Consider the following 18,169-nt stretch of genomic DNA (forward strand, 5'->3'; position numbering starts at 1 on the left):
TAGGGCGGGTGCAGACTTCAGGAGTTCCATAATTTATGAAAAACTTTAAAAGTGCGACACTTCTCCGATAGTCATTTGGACACCAGTTTTGCACACCGCCTCGCCTGCTCTAGCGGACGTCTGACCGGTCGGCAGACACTTCTAGCGCAGGCGGGCCCTGGCCACCGCAGAGCCCTGAGGGTTCTGTCACCTCTCTCCGCAGTCATCCACTCGCTGCTGGACATCTGCGCGGCCATTTCTGGCATGGACCATGCATTCCACGCCAACACTTGGAAATTTATAATTAAGTAAGTATTTTGTTTTTACTTTCTGCAGTTTTCCCTATCTCAGATCTTAATGATTCACATCAGACTGCATTTGAAACTTCCTTTCCTGTGGGTGTGTGAAATGCTCCGCGGCCCTGCTGTCCGGTGGCCCAGGTCACCCCACACGTAGCCCCCAGACCAGAGTGGACTTCACCCTGCTGCCTCCAGTTCAGGATGGAAGTTCCCCCAGTGCGCTAGTGGGTCCGGGCGATTGCACCAGGATCAGGCTAGACCCGAACCACTTGCCTGCCGCCACTGTGCTGCGTCCTGTTTCCAGGCTCAGATGAATCAGTGACTGCAGTTAGAGCTGAGTGCGATCCCTTCAGTGTGAGCTTCTGAGTCGTTCCACTTCCACTGCCTTTACGAAGTGGCTTTGACTGGAGCATCGCGAAGGGTCACTGGGGAGAGTGCCCACAGCGTTCGTCGGCTTCCTGGGGGCGGGGGGCACAGTCGAGGTGCAGACGTGGGTGAGCACCCCCACTGCGCGCACATGCACGGCACGCGAAGGGTCAGTGTAGCAGCACGCACTTACGCAGCTTACGAAGTCTCCACCAGGCAGCGGCGCGGTGGTCAGGAGCGTCAGCTCAGAGCCCTGCGGCATGTCGCTTGGTCTGTTCCGAAGCCACTGACCCTCCTCAGCCCTGGGGTGGTTTGGGAGGCTTCTCCGCACCTTAGTTTGCTCGTCTGGAAACAGGGCTAGCGGCCATGGCACTTTTACCGTGGGTTCTAGTGAGAGCTGAGTTTACCAGGGTGAGATGCTTTGACGGGTGCATGGCGCATAGTAAATGCTCAACGAATTAGTTGTATTCCCGTTGCCGTCATCACGGTCACATCACCGCCATCCTCACCACCACTATCACCATTACCACTGTCACCACCATCATCATCCTCATCACCACCACTGTCATCACTGTCACCACCATCACTGTCACCATCACCACCATCAAATACTGTCCACTCTCCCCCCCTTCTAAAGCACTGCTACCCAGCATTCAGACTCATGTTTTGAAATGTAATCAGATAGTCACTCAACTGCTTGAAGTCCACCCCATTTTACTACGAGTAACGACCTCGGAACCGCCCCCCCCGGGCTCTGCCCTCCCCTGCAGCCCATCTCCACCCCCGTCTCCGCCGCCCTCTCCGTGCTCACAGCGCAGGGCATCAGACGCACTTCACCGGGGGCTCACCAGCCTCGCGGTCGCCTTCCGAGGGCCGGAATAGTTTCAGGACTGTGTAAATGTGACGGCTCCTTCACTGCTAAGGAGCTGGAATTGCAGTCAGCCCTGTGAAGGCAGCCGTGAGGCTGATGTGGCCCCCGGGGAACACGAGTCCGACGCCCTGACTCACCTCCTCGAACGCACGGAGCGCTCCCATCCCGGGGCCTTGTCGCAGCTCCTCCCTCGGCCAGGATGCTCCTCTTCAGCCTGCACGCACGCCTTGCTGACCCCTGTGCATAACTCGCAGTCCCCAGCTCCAGTGCTGCGCCCTCACGGCAGCATTCTCGGACTCCCACCCTGAGAATGCTGACCGTGATGTGATGTTCGGCCTCCCGCTGGCCCACCCGCTCTGTGTGGATGGGGCAGAGGCTGTGTCTTCCTTCCCCCTCTGCTCCCAGAGCCCGTCAGAGAGACTGGCGCCTGTTGCGTGGAGAAATTAAAAAAAAACAAACAGTAACTTGAATGTGACTGCTTCCCAGGGAAAGGTGACACAACTGTGCCGCATCTCACAGGTGCGCGCTGTGATGTTCCACGTGCTCCTTCGTCATGTTTTATGGCCCGAAGTTCCCTGATGTGCTGCTCGTGGTGACTGCCCTTTTCTCCGTGCTCCTAGGCAGAGCCTGAAGCACCAGGCGGGCGTGAGGGGCCGGCTGAGGCACAGGGACATCGTCGCCAGCCTGTGCGAGGACGCCCTGTGCTCCTTCCGGGCCGGCCTGCAGCTGGCGGAGCAGATGGCCCAGGCCGGCGCGCAGGTACGGTGCTGCCGCAGCGCTTGTTTCCCAGCCCCCGAACCGCAGGGGCTCTGAGGGCCGCTGCGCTTGGAAGGGTTTTTCTTCGCTCGTTTGCGTTTGCCCGTCTTTCAGTCTGTGAGACGGGACTGCAGCCCGTGACTACCTTCACCCCGAACGTGGCCGTGGCGGCAGATGCCTGCCCGCCCTCATCCCCCTGCAGTCCGGCTGTCTCTCCTCGTTCCATACCAACCGGGGGGCCCAGGCCGTCTCCTCGCCATCCTTTCCTCCTCCTCTCCCCGAAAACCCAAGTCGGACGCTTTAGCCCTGTGCTTATTTAAGTCCGTCTTGATGCGGCCACACCGGCCTTTCTTCACTGACCCGGTGCAGCCGCAGTGACCCGTCACACAACTGTGTGTGTGCGCGTGTCTTCTGAAGTAGATGTGCGCTTGCATGACTTTGACTGCAAAGAACTGCAGTGTTGAATTGGCATCCCATTTCTGAATCACCGTATTCTAAAAACTTATTTCTAGTATGCTTACAGGAATTGTTCGTTTTCCAGTGGCAGCCTTAGACAATAGTGCCTTTTGTTCTCAGACCAGCCCTTTGAACTCACTTAACTCATAAAGCCCTACAGTGTAGGGCTAATAGTGCCCCGGACCGAGCAGCTCCATCTTCCAATGGGAAAGGGGTCAGACTTCCTCCACCGCAGGGCGCTCCTCCTGCTGGAGGCCTGCTGGCTGCAGGGGGGGTGGGGGGAAGCCCTGGGGGCCCTGTCCTTCCCGCCAAGCCTCCAGAGGGGAGGAGGAGGGAGGACTCGCCCAGCACCTGTGTGCTTGAGTGCCGGTGGGTGGCCTCTGCTGGGGCAGGGGCGGTCTGGGGGCAGAGGCTGGGGGGGGGCAGGACTTGGGAATGGGGTTCTGCCTCTGCACTGCTGAGGAGGGGAGGGGGTAGCTCAGGAAGGGACTGATCTCTCCCCTCCTGCCTCTCTTTCCTCTCACCTGTCCTCCCATCACTCCCCTTCTCTCTCCCCTTTTCCTTCTGTCGTCTGGCTTCCTTCCTGTGCATTCCTGGTCTCCCTGACCGTGCTGAGAGGCGGCGGTGGGTTGGCCCCCTGCCGTGGCAGGAGGGCTGTTTGCTCCCCAGCCTCTCCAGTACATCTGCATCCTTGGCCCGGCCCCTCTCCCCAGCTCCTTGCTTTTCCTGATGCCAGCTCCCCCAGCTAGTTAGGGCTGGGAGAGGAAGAGCAGACAGAAGTGCCTGGGCAGAGTCCGGGGGCCGTGGAAAGCCCAGGCGCCAGCACAGTCAGCAGTGGGAGGGAAAGGGCAGAGGGTGCCCGGCCAGGGTGGCTGTTGGTAGTAGGTGCACAAGCTCACCTCTTACCACCTGTTTGCAGGTGAAAATCAGAGAATTAACATGGCACGTTATCCTAGCTTCCAAGCAGATGTTCATGTTCTTCCTTACTTGTGAACATCTGGGACCGACAACTTGGACCCTCTCTACTCGCTGTCCCTGGGGGAAACGCAGCTTTGCCCTGGTCTGCCGAGCCAGTCCAGCCATCCCTTCCTCTACACTCTGGCCGGCGGCGCCCTCTGCTGTTCGCTGTCGGTATTTCTTGAGGAATGGACGTCTTCCAAGTGCCAGGGTTCTCATCAGTGTCTAGATAAGACCACTAGGTTTAATTGGTTGTATGCTGTTAATGGAAGGGTCACGGGTCCGTCAGTCCCTGTGTTTACTTACCGGGCAGCCACAGCAGACGACCACGAACGAGGTGGCCCCGGTGAAAGGGCCGACCCCTGCTCCCTCACAGCCCTGCGGGGTGGACGCCAGAGAGGCGGGGGTGGGGCCTTGCCCCGGAGTCCGGGATGGGTGTGCTCCGTGCCCGCCGCTCAGCGTCTGGTGTGGCTGGCGTCCTGGGCAACCCCGGCCTCCGCCGCCTCGTCACGCGTGGGGCCTCCCTGTGCCTTCCCGTCATCCTCATGTGGGCCCTAGCTGACCGGACCCGGGCAGGCCCGCAGGACCGCACATCCACGCAGCACCTCGGCGGCGCCCGTGCCTCCAATGCAGCCACGTTCCGCGGCGCCGGGTCCGGACGTCAGCACGTTTGGGGGCGTGGTCAATCCCGAACGGCCACGGAGACTGACAGTTCCGCTCTCTGCCGAGTCCCGAGTCCCGAGTGCGCTTTCTGGACCAGGGTGTTGTGTTGGCTGCTTAGGGTGTGGCCCTGTCCCCGGTGGTCCCTCCTCCCTCCCGCCCAGCGTGCAGTCTTCCGTCCACCAGCGGTCTCGTTTTCCTGTGAGGACAGGGAGATTTGTTTGGAAGGCTCTTCGATACGAATTTAATTTTCACTGCAGTTCCTACCTTTGTTTATCCGTTGTTTTTAGAAATCTGCATTCTGAGAATAAACATGTATTTTTGTCTTTAATACGGAGCTTCATTGCCTGCTGCGTTTAGGTTTTAGCCAGTGTTTCTCTTGCCTTAGTCACAGAAAGGGGGTGCAGATATACTCAGTCTCCTGAAACGCTGAGGAATGACCTCCCGTGGCTGCGCCCCAGCCCCTCCCTGCCGGCCCTGGGGTGCCGCTGCTCGGCCCTGGGGCGCCGCTGCTCTCTGGTCCCGCAGCTCAGGACCGCGAAGGGGCGGGGTCTGTGCCCTGCACTCGCTTTTGAAAAAGTCAGGATAGAAGCACCTTGTTCTGTTCTGCGAACGGCCGCCTTCCTTCCGTCTGTTGCGCGTCCTGCTGGTTTGCGAGACTTTTGCCGCCGCGTCTGTCCCTCTGCGCGGGGCACGGGACAGTGAGGCGTCTACGTCTCTTCGTGTTGTGGTCAACCCAGAAGGTTCTCCTCTTTGCTCTTATACATTAACATTTATTTTCAGTAATGTAAATTTTTTGAAGTATGTCTGTCATCATTTGGTAATTGTATTGCTCCTAACAATTCAGAGTAGAATTATGTTTTCTTGGAAAATGTTTATACTCTAAGGGTTTTTAAGAGATCTTTATAGAAAACGTTCTCATTTACAAGTTAAGCTAATTTTATATTCTTTTATTATTTATTATATTTTTTCTTTTTTGAAACAGGATAATGCTGACTATAAATTATTTCAAAAAACACTCAAATTGTGTCGTTTCTTTGCCAACTCTCTTCTGCACTATACTAAGGTAAGACTTATTTTTTTATAATGCATAAATGTGAATAAATTATGAATGATCATGTTTGTATCATTCCTGCTAAGAGCAGTCTTTTGAAGTTATTTTGTCAAGAGTGTATTTTTTAGGTCATTTATTTTTTCGTTTAGTATTGTCTGTTGTTAAATATTGAGTATCTGTGATATTATTTAAGTGGCTGTCATCATTGTTATTTGCTCAGTTATCTGAAAAAGTTATTTAATATAAATACAAATAAGATTTCTGTAAGCCCAAATCAGTTTTCAGAAGATGATTCCATTTGTCTTCAAGTACTGCGTGGGCTTCAAATCCGTGAAACTGGGGGGCGATGCTGAGAAAACCCGCGTGGTGGGGAGTCTCCCAGAGAGCAGGACCGCGGGGGTGTGCGCAGGGAGTGGCCGGGTGGTCCGGGCGGGCGGACCTGTGGTTCCCACAGTGGTGCCTGGACTTACAACCCACCGGCAGTGCCCGAGGCTCCCCTGTACCCCACACCCGTGCCGGCACTGGCTCGGTGGCTTCCCGGTGAGGGCGAGGGCCGTTCCGGCAGGCGTGAGGGGCGTCTCCCTGACGGTCAGGGAGGCTGAGCCCCTTTTCATGTGTTTGTCGGCCATGGGCATGCCCTCTTGGGATCTAAGATGTCTCTCAGGCTGCCCATTTTTTAATTAGGTTGTTTAATTTTTCGGTGTTCAGCTGTGTGAGTTCCTTCTACGGTTTGGATATAACCTCCGATTGGATGTGTCATTGGCAAGTATCCGCTCCGACTCGGTGGGTGGTCTTTTCCTGTTGTTGTGTGTGGTTTCCTCCTCTGGGCAAACACTCTCTTGTTTAATGCGGTCCCGTTTCTTTCGTCTCCTTGTCCGAGGGGAGCCAATGAAATGCTGCTGAGAACGGTGGCGATCGCCGCCTGTGTTCGCCTGCGGGGGTTTTATGGCTTCGGGTCTTGCGTTTAAGGGGTGAATCCATTTTGAGTTTCTTTTTGTGTGTGATGTAAGAAAGTGATCTGGATTCTCTCTCTTTTTTCTTTTTGCATGCATCTGTCCCGTTGTCCTGGCTTTCTCACGGGAGGGACTGTCTTTGCCGCGCCGTGTGCCGCTGCCTCCTTCGCCGTGGACTCGCTGACCGCGCGTGCTCGGGTCCACCCCTGGGCTCCCTGCTCTGTCCCGTCGCCCGGGCGGTTTCAGCCCAGGGCTGTGCTGGCCCCTGGGAACCGTGCGGTGCACTTTGGTATCAGTTTGCACGGTACTTAACTTTGTTTTTCTTCCTCGAGATTGCTTCGTCTGACCTACTGTTGATTCTCTCTAAAGTGCTCTTCATTTCGGTTACTGTGTTCTTAGTTTCTGACTGGTTTCTTTTCATGGTTTCTGTCTCTTGTGTAAGTTCTCCCTGAGTCCATCTCTTCTCCCCCTGAGTTCGTTCCGCATCCTTATAATCAGTGTTTTGAACTCCGCATCTGATAGATGGCTCATCTCCACTTCATTTAGGTCTTTTTCTGGATTTTGCCCTGCTCTTTCATTGGGGCCATGATCCTGTGTCTGCTCATTTTGGCTGCCTCCCTGTGTTCGCGTCGGTGCGTGAGGTGGAGTGGCCCTATCCCCGTGGTGGTGGAGCGGCCTCGTGTAGCAGGTGTCCTGTGGGGTGAGGGGTGCAGTCGCCCTGCTCGCCTGAGCGGGCGCCTCTGCGGTGCCCCTGTATTGCTGCCGTTGGCACGTCCTGGGTGCGGCTGCCCACAGCCAACCGGCCGTGAGGGCCGGCTGGGACTGGAGGAGACGCTGTCGTCGTGCGGGGCTGGCCCCAGGGGCCGGGGGTGGCTCCAGCCAGCTCCAGTGCTGCACAGTGTGTGCCTCCCCATGTCGTTTATGGAGCTGGTCAGAGGCTTCTCTCTCCGGGGAGGTCTGGCGCTGGCCACCGGGTATGGGTCCTGGAGCCTCCTGGGCGGGTGCCAGGGCAGGTCACGGTCAGCCAGCACTGGACCCTGGGTCGCAGCCATCTGGAGGGGCTACAGCGTGATCGGCTGTTGGCTGCCCCTGTGCTGGGCTTGGGGGGGTGCCTGGGAGGGGCTGCGCTGTGAGCCGAGGTGGGGCCCCAGGGCTGGGCTCGGCCCCTCCGTGGGCGCTGGGACGCGAGCTGAGGCCTGCCGCCGCTTGTGCGAGGTGGATGGCCAGCCGGTTGAGGCTGTGCTTCCAGCCAAGGCTGCCCCTGCCATGCAGTGCCGGCTGTTGGAGCACCGGGGCGGGGGTGACGGGGCTCGTCGGGTCTGCCCTGCTCTCGGGTTTGTGAGGCACTGGGGGGACTCTGGGGGGACATTGGAGGGACACTGGGGACACCCGCAGGCAAGCCCAGGCAGGCGGTTCGTGGGGGCGGGGCACTGGGAGAGGCTCCCTGGGCTCCGGCGGGGCTGGGTTTGGGGTCATGCAGGTTGGGCACAGTGTTAGCCAGTTAGTGTAGAGCCCACACGGGGCGGGGCACCTGCGGGACAGTGTATTCTCGTATTATTACTGTTATTATTATTGTTTTTTCATCTTCACCTGATGACATGCTTATTGAATGTGGGGGTGGGGGAAGGAGAGGGGGAGGAGCATCAATGCGAGAGAGAAACGTCAATTGGCTGCCCTTTTTCTGCACCCTGACCAGGGACCGAACCCGCAGCCCAGGCACGTGCCCTGGCCGGGGATGGGACCCGCCACCTTTTGGTCTGCGGGACAGTGCCCACCCAACTGAGCCACACCGGCCAGGGCTGTGTCATTTTTCGTACGAACAACTATGAACCTGCTTCTGCCCCACCCAGCACTTGGTGCCCGGCGGCCCCCTCTGGCGATGTGGTGGGAGACAGGACACGGGTCCCTGCCGGGGAGCCCCTGGCCTTGCCCCTGCAGCTGCGCTCTGAAGCCAGTCACTTCGGTTCCTCCCTGTCTGTCCCCGGCCCTGGCCCTGCTTCTGGGCCACCGCCTCCGATCCGCCCTGGCTTCCAGAGCCAGCGAGTCCGCGAGCCAGCGAGCCTGTGCTCGGGCGAGTGAGCCTTTGGGGGAATGCTTTGGCCCCCAGCAGCCTCCGTCTCACTTGGGCACAGTCCCCTCTGTTTGTGCCCAGGTGTTACGGGGACTCCTCTTCCTGGTGGTCTCGCCCTGGGGCGGGGGGCCCGGTGTGGAGCTGGGACCCCTTGCTCCTCACGGGGGACCTTTGCATCTGAGATGCCCCTCCTGGTGCCTGACCAGCACAGGTGGGTGCACTGGTGGCCGCATCTCTGCCCCTGCTGGTCTCCGCGAGGCTGCTCCTTGGACCCTTGGCTGTCGGAGACCCGCTCAGCTCGTCCCCAGGGGTCCTTCCTGGCGGTGGCTTCGTGGTTTGGTTGTGAGTTCGATCTGGCCCTAGGAGGAGGCGGCACAGCGCAGGTCACTGCTCTGCCCTCATGACCCAGACGCCCTCATCGTACCATCTTTTCCATCAGTTCTTTCCTCCCAGGGGAGCTTGTAATTTTTAAAAATTAACCATCAACTTTTTTTCTATGTCCTGACAATAAAGACAATTTCTTGTACTTTCTAGGAGAGAGAGCCTGCCGTAACGGGGTTGGGGGCAGGCACCACTGCACCTGAGGCCCGGCCTTGCCCGGCTCAGCTGTGCGACTGGGTCGCGTTGCTGGACACCCTGGCCCAGCCTCTGTCCTGCGAGGTGCGGACAGCGGCATGGCTGGGGCCTGAGGGGGCTGGGGCCGTGCTCCCCAACACGCCGGAGGGTCTCACAGCTGTGCACGTAGTGAGTGCTGTGCACGTAGTGGGTGCTGCGCACCCGAGAGTCGCTCACCGTCGTTTGGTGACAGTTTTCACAGGAAGGACCTTCAGGTGCTGAGCCTCGTGCTCCCTGTTCTCACGCGAGAGTTTCAGAATGCGGCACGTCCGGGTTTACTTATTGGTGGCCTTGGCGAGGGGGTGTGGGTTAGAGGGGCGCACTGTGCGTGAAGAGTGAGTGGAGCTGTTTTCTTTCAGGAGTTTCTTCCTTTCCTCTCCGACTGCTGCTCTGCGCTGCACCAGCTGTACCTGCAGGCACACAGGTAAGGAGAGCGCCGCGTCGCCGCCGAGGTGCAGCGATGCCGTGTGCGCCAGGCAGAGACCAAATGTGCGTCATTTTAAAGTAACACCTCAGAGTCGCTTCTTCTAGTGTTTCAGTGAATTTTTATCCGCTTGCTTAACGTAGGTGGAAATGGCAGCTTTTAAAAATAGATTCTGTGTGCGTTGGACGTCTCTGTGGTCTGAAGCAGGGCCTGGTACCGAGGGACGACGCCCTTGGCCCACGTGGTGATGGGCACCGGAGGCTGACGGAGGGGCTTGCACGCACGCATGTGCGTTCTGTCGGCACGTGGCTTCCGACCTTGGTCAGTTTCCATCTCAGCTCCACGAGATGGAAGTCAGGTGGTGGGCAGCTCTGCCTCAGCAACAGTGTGAGTTACAGCAAGGTGTCAGTTCGGATAGAGGCTAAGTGACATTTGAAATTGACAGCCACCTCAGAAGAGCCCTCCGTCTGATGCTAAAATGGTCCTGTCACCTCGCTCACCAGGTCCGCCCTCCTCTCCCTCATCCACCCGGCCTCCCGACAGCGTCTGTGTGCCACTCCCCGCCGCCACACCCCCCCTGCCACACTCACTCCCATCACGGTCCCCCCATCACACCCTCCGTCACACTCCCCCGCCACACTTGTCCCCCCGCCACACCCCCCCGCCACACTCACTCCCATCACGGTCCCCCCATCACACCCTCCGTCACACTCCCCCCGCCACACTTGTCCCCCCCCCCGCCACACCCCCCTGCCACACTCACTCCCATCACGGTCCCCCCATCACACCCTCCGTCACACTCCCCCCGCCACACTTGTCCCCGCCGCCACACCCCCCCTGCCACACTCACTCCCATCACGGTCCCCCCATCACACCCTCCGTCACACTCCCCCGCCACACGTGCCCCACCCCAGCACCCATGGCCCGTTCCTCCTCCTCGTCAGCCCTGTGCTCACCGTGTGTGTCGGGGGTGGGGGGGGCCACGTGCAGGAGAGTCCCCGCTCCCGCACGTCCTGAACCTCGCTCTCCTGCGCCGCCACACTCTCTCCCAGCTGCCTCGTCCCTGCGGGCGTGTCCCGGGCTGCGAACCCCGTCTGCAGTCTGCAGAGCGATATGAAACTGTCTCTCAGCCCAGCGTCCTGCCCATCCCGTCCCGTCCCAGCTCTGCCTGTGTTCGCACCTGTGCCGTCGCTGCTCCTGCAGCTGCCCCTCTGATGCTGCGGTCTGGGCCAGGGCCCTCCCCTTGGGCTTCTCCCAGCAGACGCTGCGGACGTGTCTTCTCTTCCTCGTGATTTCCTTAGTGACACGTCTTCCCTGTGGCTCGCTCCACCGTGAGGCCACTTTACGTAGCACGCACAACACCACAGTTGGCGTTCACCGGCTGCTTGTGTGGCTGCAGCAGGCCTCTGGCAGAGAGGGTCTGAGGCGTCTGGAGTTACAGGCGGACCTTTGGTTGTCCAGGGTGCGGGTGCCTGTGCCTCCCCCCTTCGCTGTTGAGGGGTCCACTGCGCTGCCTTTTTAAGCCCATTCCTGTCCGACTCTGCGCCTGCCACTTCCCCAGGGCGGCCCTGGTCAGGGCTGGCCGTGACCCCCTGCCGCCGCGTCCCACGGGCAGCCGCAGGCCTCGCAGCATCCGCCTGTCCACGGAGCCCGGCCCTTCCTTTCGAACTCTGCCTTCCGCTGACTTCCAGGACGCCCCGCCCTCTGGGTTCCCTTCTGGTCTCTCCGGCGGCCGCCCCCCCAGCAGGTGCCGCCCCTTCTCCCAGGTCTCTGGGGTGGGTCCCAGCCCTCGGTCCTCGGTCCTCGGGCCCCTTCTCTGTGGTCCTGTCGTCTCATGACGACATCCTTACTATTTTCCTCCTGCCTGCGTACCCCCACATCTGGTTGATCAGCAGACCCTCTGGTGGTCACCTTCGGTGTCAGTGTGTGTGTCCACTGTGCGTGCACAGAGCCCAACCGCTGCTCCCCGCCGCACCTGTCCCCGGCCGGCCCTCTGCTCCCGCCCCCGCCCTGCTCTAGTCTGTTCTCTGGACAGTATCCAGAGGGAGGGATGGAGCTCACCGGAGACCGTGGGACTTCTGTGCAAACCCTCAGGTGACTCGCATCCCCACGGAGTTCAGCGGAGCTTCCTGTCCGCCTCCCCTGGTTTGTTCTCCGAGGCACATGGCGACATCTGCTCTGCTGTGGATGCACTTGCTCTCCGCGTCTGAGCTGCCTCCCCTCGTTAGCACGGACACTCTGCACCAGCGGTGACTTTGAATTTTGTTTGCTGCTGTGTCCTGGAACAGGGCATGGCATACATGCACAGGCGTTTGGTAAACGCTTGTCGTCAAATAAGTAAACAAAAAATACATCATTTGCCCTGGCTGGCATAGCTCAGTGGACTGAGCGAGGGCTGTGAACCAAGGGGTTGCCAGTTTGATTCCCAGGCAGGGCACATGCCTGGGTTGCAGGCCAGGTCCCCAGTCTGGGGTGCACAAGAGGCAACCACACATTGATGTTTCTCTCCCTTCCCCTTTAAAAATAAAATAAAATCTTTTTAAGATTTTTAAAATTTATTTATTTTTAGAGAGGGAAGGGAGGGAGAAAGAGAGAGAGAAACATCAATGTGTGGTTGCTGGGGGTCATGGCCTGCAACCCAGGCATGTACCCTGACTGGGAATCGAACCTGCGACACTTTGGTTCGCAGCCCGTGCTCAATCCACTGAGCTACGCCAGCCAGGGCTTAAAAATAAAATCTTTTAAAAAAATAAAAATACATCATTTGATTGAAATATGCACCCTTGGCTGCTCTGTAGCTGAGCCTCAAGCCTAGAGTTCTGTTACCTGCGTTTTACCTGTGTCTGCCCTGCACATCCCGCATCGCTGACCCTTGGCTCCAGGCCAGTGTCACCAGCGAGGTGGCCGAGAGGCTCGGGGGGCTAGATGCAGGACCAGACCCCGCAGCCAGCGGCCGGCCAGCAGCGGTGCTTCTGCGTCACACTGCTGAGGCCCCGAGTGTCTGTCTTTAGTGCGTGCTCCCAGGTGTCGTCGTCCCTGCAGGCCAGGGCTGCCCGAGCACTCACCTGCGCCGCGGTCAGAAGCTCGTGGCGCCGACACCAGACACACGCCCCGGGCCCCGCAGGTTTTGGTCGGAGTTCGGCGTGCGCAGTCGCTGAGATGTTTCTCCGAGAGAAGCCCGCCCTTCCTCCGGCGCCGGCGGACGGTTCGGTCGTTGCGGAGGGCTCGCTCCCGAGCAGCTGCACGTCCAGTCCGGCACGTTCCACGCTGGGCTGTCTCAAACAATTTTCCGTAGAAGCAATCATGCCAGAGTTCATCAGGAATATGTTTTTACGTGCAGTGTTTTTACTAGTTACTTAACTTCGTATTTTTACATTATTTTTTAAAAGACATCACTGTCAGAATGGTTTTACTAAAATGCATCAGCGATCCAAAGATTTCATTAACGTTCTAAACTTTCAATTTAGTGTTAGAGCCGTGTGCTGATTCTGAGTTCTTCCTACGGTCACGGTGTCGGCCCCGTACTCCGACTTTGGTTCTACGCAGCGCGTGCCGCTTGCTCTCAGCGTCGTTTCACGGCGGGAGGAGCGTCAGCGTGCAGTGCACTCTCTCCCCGAGGCCGGGAGTGGCCGTTAACGAGCCCGTGTTTCCCCCTTTCCAGCCGGTGCCCCCCCAGCCTGTTCGCGGCCGGCCTTTCCGACGCCCAGCGGGAGGAAGTGGTGGCTTCGTTCCTCGCGGCCCTGGACCCTCTCGTCACGCAGCTGCTCGCCTTCCAGCCCTTCGTGCACGTGGTTCTGGACGGCACGCCAGGTGGGCGTCAGAGCCGGGTCGGCGCTGGAGCAGCTCCTCCTGCCGACGAGGACACGGTGGAGAGGCAGGGACACGGTCCCTCGTGCAGTCATCCTTCTTTCACGTTTCAGAACTTTCACTTAAAGCGTCTTGGGTGTTGTTCTTCTGGGAACACACTTCCCATTTTAAAGTACACCTCTGACTTCTCTGGACGCCACACCAGATTTGTGCTGAAAGCCTGCCGTGTGTGTTCTCGCCAGCGGGCTGCGCCCTAACGCGTGTGTTCCCCTTGCCCGGCAGAGCTGCCCTGCGAGCTGCAGTTCCCGCAGTGCCTGCTGCTGCTGGCCGTCATGGACAAGCTGCCCGCGCAGCCCGAGCACGTGCAGGCGCTGTGGTGCGCCGGGAGCCGGGACCCGGGAGCCGCGTGCAGGTAGCGGGCGTGCCGAGTACATCCGGTCGGGCTGCGGGTGGTGCGGAACGCCCCGTTGTCTGGGAAGACGGTCACGTTAAGTGTCTGTTGTGTCAGGTGTCCTAGTCACTGATGACGGTGGACCTCGTGTGCGTGTGGCCGCTTTATCAAAATGCACACGTAGAAATACATGGGTCCGTAGATGCGGAACACACTTGGTCCTGCTCAGTGTTTTGCGGGGTCTGCCCTGCGGGGCTGTGCAGGTCGAGCGTGCGGGTGGGGGCGGTTGGAAAGGGAGCAGGGGGCACAGGGGCTCCGGAGGGGTGGGGGCCTGGCCCCCTCAGCTCCCTCTGGGGCTGGGGCTTCCCTGGATCCAGCCTCCTCCCCTGGGCGGTCGCTGCACTCCAGCTTCCTCCCTCTTCTGGCCCATCGTCCGGGCCGTGTCTTGTCGGCCTCCCGGAGGCCCGGCTTGCGCTTCCTGCTCCCCTGCCCGGGAGGGAAGCTCCAGCTCGGGCTCCTCGGCCTGGCCGCCCCGTTCTGCCGCCGGCCGCCTCCCGCGCCGGTCCTGCCAGACCTCTCGCTCACGCTGGCCTTGTCCTCACGGGTGTGCCTTCTCCTGTTTCCAGCTGGTCCGTCTTTAATCCGTTGTTAAATCCGCTGTGCAGATTTCCTGAAGCATCTCAATTCTGAAATGACCTCTCCCTGTCTGAACTGATACTCTGTTTCACCTGTGCTCTCTGGCCCTTGAAATACCAGGTTTCTGGGTGACTTTTGTCTTTGACTCTGAATAGCTTAGTGCCATGATGAACACTGGGTAAGGGATACAGAATGCGCCAGCAGATTCTTGTCCTGTAAGGGACTTCTCGAACTGTGACTGTATTTTATTTCTGCGTGCTCACGTCCGCATGTTGGAAACGTATGCCTCTTGAGACACCTAGCCTTGCCTAAACGACCTGTGATGTGTCGTGTTTTCGTCACGATACCTGCTAATTGTTAACAGCATTGGCTTCCTTGTCCCCGGTCTTCCTGCAGGGCGTCCCTGCTCGGGGCCGTCTTCCGCAGCTTCGAGCACTGCGCTGGGGAGCTGTCCCTGCCCATGCGTCCGCAGGGGGTGCGGGGCGAGGGGCGGGCCGAGGTGGCCGTCACCTTGTACCAGCACGCCTGTGTGCGCCTGTGCGCCTTCATCGCCTCCCTGCGCCCGTCGCTGTTCCCTGAGCTGGTGAGTGTGTTCCCCGCTGGGCTGCGCGAGGTTACGCTCCCGCCTCGACCCCCACCCCCTCTGACACTGTGATTTAGACACAGGGGACGGTGGGAATCGTTAGCACACGGGCTTTTTGCTGCCACTCCCCCAGCTCACACATTTCACCCTCGAACTCCGTTGAGTCGTAGGAAGTGGCAGTCCCAGCGTCTTACACTGCTGACGTGTAGCAGTTAGCTGGAATACTGGAGAAAACATTTCGGGTGGGGAGGTTTGGAAAGACTGTGAGGGGAGGGAAAATGAGAGGATCTTACCTGAGCTCCGTAAAGAAATAAACTGTAGTATGCATTGCCAAGTCTCCGTAGATCTTAGGTATAATACAGACTTTTTTAATGGAATTGGATTAGAAAAGATGCTGAGGAAATTCCAGGGAAATAATGGTTAGAAATTGCGTAAGTATGGTCATCATTTAATACATTGTACAGTGGGGAACATCAGCCACGTGAAAGACTGTGTTTGGGTGACCCACGGCAGAGGCAGAGGCTCCTGTGTCACGGACGTCGTCGTCCTGAAGACTTCAGGCTACGGGGAGCGTCCTGGCGGCCCCGGTGATTGAGTGGCCACCGCGAGCGCCGGCTCGAGGTCCCCGCAGCCCGGCCCAGGGCTGGCCGTGGTCGGGCCAAACAGATGCAGAGGGCCCTCGGGCCAGCCGGCTCCCTCGGGCTCGGGGAGCAGGAGCCTTTCCTCGGAGGGCCTGCGGCCGTCCGGACCGTGAGGGCCTCTGCTCGTGCTGAGGAGTTGGGGTCGAGGGCAGCTGACCGCCAGCGCTGTGTCTCTCCCCAGGACGCGGCCCTGCTGGACGCCGTGCTGAGTGCCGACATGATCGCCGCCCTGCTGGCCGTGGACGCGTGGTGCTTCCTGGCTCGGTACGGCGCGCTGCCTGTCCGGTCGGGGGTGGGCGTGGGTTTGCAGCAGTGGCCGGCAGTGAAGGAGTCGGCTCTCACAGACGGGTTCCGGCTCGGCGACCCTCCAGCAGCCCCTGGGTGGGCCGGGTTCACGTGGGGAACTGGGCTGCTCCCCCGGCTTTGGTTTGCACCTGTGGGTGCTGGTTCTGTGTATCGCGGTCCCCTCGGCTGCGGAAATACCTGCGGTTCAGACAACGTGGTGCTTTATGGAAGCTCACCTCCCTGCTTCCCGGAACGACTGTGCCAATGACTGTGTCCCGACGGCCTCCCTTGCGTCGCAGGTACGGGACCGCGGAGCTCTGCGCGCACCACGTCGCCCTGGTGGCTTGCCTGGTGAGTGGCGTCGCAGCCCTGGCGCGGCCCTGCCCCCGGAGCCCCCGGGCAGAAATGCTCACCTGAGCGGGTGAGCGCCCGGCGCAGAAATGCGTGGGGGCTGCAGTCCAGCAGCTGTTGATGCTGTTGAGAGAGACGCACCAGAAACACTAAAATCGGGGGAACGGTCTCGTGTTTTCAGAATTTTATAGAGCTGCTTTAGTTGTTTGGTCCGGGAGGGGAAGACCAGGGTCACTGTGAACAAACAAAGTCAGGTGCGGAGCAGGAAGTCGGGAGAGAGCGAGCTGTGGGGCGGATGGCCCAGCGCCCCTCCCCGCACTCAGCCCGCTGCCCCCGGGGCTGCCGTGCCCCTCCCCCCTCGGTCCAGCCAGTCTCTCCTGTCTCTTCCCAGATAAAGTCGTGCCCTGGAGAGTGTCGCCAGCTCACCCACCTGTCCGTCCTGCTGAGGCGCCTCTTCTTCTTCATGGCCCCGTCCCACCAGGCAAGGACACCCTTGTGGTCACTGCCCTGGTGCTCACTGCTGTCCCCGCTGCTCGGGAAGGCTTGTCCCTGCCCCCCCCCCACACACACACACTCTGCATTTACATGTGGGTGTGATCTGAGCGAACTGCGCTGCGGCAATTGGTCGCTGTGCTGGCTGCTTGTAGATGGTGCAGGTTTTGGTGATGTTGAAGGAAAACCAGGGCTGCACAGAGAAAGGAGACCCGGGTGTGTGCGGGGGCTCGGCCCCGCCTTCTGTGCAGACAGGTGTGGGCTCGGAGTCTCGCGAGGGGCGGGAGGGCAGCAGCCCGGGATCGGGGAGGGGGCCGTGCTGGCTGAACCAACCCGGTGAGACCCCAGACCCCTGCGGAGTGCAGACCTGGCGGTCAGACAGGAGGGGAGAGGGGTTGCTTCTGAACTGCCCGCGGGGGTTCCTGCTGACGCTGGATGACGCCGGCCCAGCATTGGTGGGGGGGGGGGGCTCAAGCCCAAGGCCAAGGCCCAGTGGAGCCAGACTCAGGTCTGCCAGTGTCCTTTCTGCAAGTTACAGGTAATGATCCCGCTTCTGTCTCCTGACACAGCCCTCCCCTCGGTTCTCACACAGAGAGGACACCTGAAACGGTTCTCTGTCTCCCGCCCCCTGAACTGATCGAAGAGCTAGAACTCGACCTGTGTATGCCTTAGCGATGTCTCCTGTTTCACAGTAAACAAGGAGAGCAGGACAGCCTTTGCAGTTTGCTGTGGGGACACAGGTTCCGTGATGCGGACGGGGTGCAGTGGCCGGCCTGGGATCCTCGGGGTCCTGCGCCTGGGCCACTGGCAGGTGCTGTGGAGGGAGGCAGGTGCTCTCTGACAGCCCGGGTTCCTGGGCCTTCCTCCGTGAGCAGAGTGGCTGTGGCGTGGCGGCGGCGGTAGAGTGAGGCTCAGGGACGCGTTGCTGTTGCGCTGTTCACTTCCTGGTGAGTCCGACGTGCATGCGCGCCCAGGAGACTCCAGGTTCGAGGAGGGGTCGCAGACCGAGGCAGGGAGGCCAGAGGTCAGCGTGCAGGCCCTTTAGGTCCCGAGATAAGAACCCGGACGGTGGTAGTGCCGCAGCATGAACACGAGAGAGTCCCAGCGCAGCGGCGTTTTACGTGACGGGTGTCTGTGACGGCAGTTCAGGGGACAGTGCCGGTGTGTTGGGAGGTGACAGCGAGTTTGCAGTTTCAGTGTGGAGGGTGGCGGTTGAACGCCTGTTTCTGTTGTGAAGCTGGACACAGTGTCCCCGTTTCACAGGGACAAGCAAAGTACAAGGAGGTCACCCGAGGGGCGTGGATGCGACACGCGGTGACAGCTGTGCTGCCACTTCTGTGGAAGGTGAACCTGACTGTGTCGACGTGAGTTTCCGGCGCACGGCTGTGTTTTTGCCCTCAGCGCTGAGGAGGAAAGCCGGTTCTCAGAACGGTGGCCCCCCGGGCCCCCTCCACCCCGGCCCCCTCCACCCCGGCCCCGCGCTCGGCACCAGCAGCCCCGGCCCGCTGCCCCGTGCGGGGAC

At 59.8% G+C, this 18,169-nt stretch overlaps 1 protein-coding gene across 4 annotated transcripts in view; it reads left to right on the plus strand.

The window, feature by feature from the left end:
• The window catches only part of CUNH1orf112 (chromosome unknown C1orf112 homolog), a 36,105-nt gene that overhangs the window by 8,758 nt on the left and 9,178 nt on the right, over positions 1 to 18,169 (plus strand). For 2 of the 4 annotated variants that reach the window (XM_045838422.1, XM_045838423.1), the window contains exons 7-16: positions 203 to 287; positions 2,136 to 2,274; positions 5,330 to 5,410; positions 9,397 to 9,461; positions 13,123 to 13,271; positions 13,551 to 13,680; positions 14,692 to 14,878; positions 15,701 to 15,783; positions 16,104 to 16,155; positions 16,547 to 16,636. In XM_045838422.1, the coding sequence (XP_045694378.1) occupies positions 203 to 287; positions 2,136 to 2,274; positions 5,330 to 5,410; positions 9,397 to 9,461; positions 13,123 to 13,271; positions 13,551 to 13,680; positions 14,692 to 14,878; positions 15,701 to 15,783; positions 16,104 to 16,155; positions 16,547 to 16,636 (1,061 nt within the window). Of the gene's footprint in view, positions 1 to 202; positions 288 to 2,135; positions 2,275 to 5,329; positions 5,411 to 9,396; positions 9,462 to 11,641; positions 11,711 to 13,122; positions 13,272 to 13,550; positions 13,681 to 14,691; positions 14,879 to 15,700; positions 15,784 to 16,103; positions 16,156 to 16,546; positions 16,637 to 18,169 lie in introns of those variants that run through there. The other 2 variants (XM_045838424.1, XM_045838425.1) reach the window with 2 other exon arrangements.

This window comes from Phyllostomus hastatus, unplaced genomic scaffold (genome assembly GCF_019186645.2).
Source record: "Phyllostomus hastatus isolate PE091 unplaced genomic scaffold, TTU_PhHast_1.1 phas_contig_283, whole genome shotgun sequence".
In the NCBI taxonomy this organism is placed as follows: domain Eukaryota; kingdom Metazoa; phylum Chordata; class Mammalia; order Chiroptera; family Phyllostomidae; genus Phyllostomus; species Phyllostomus hastatus.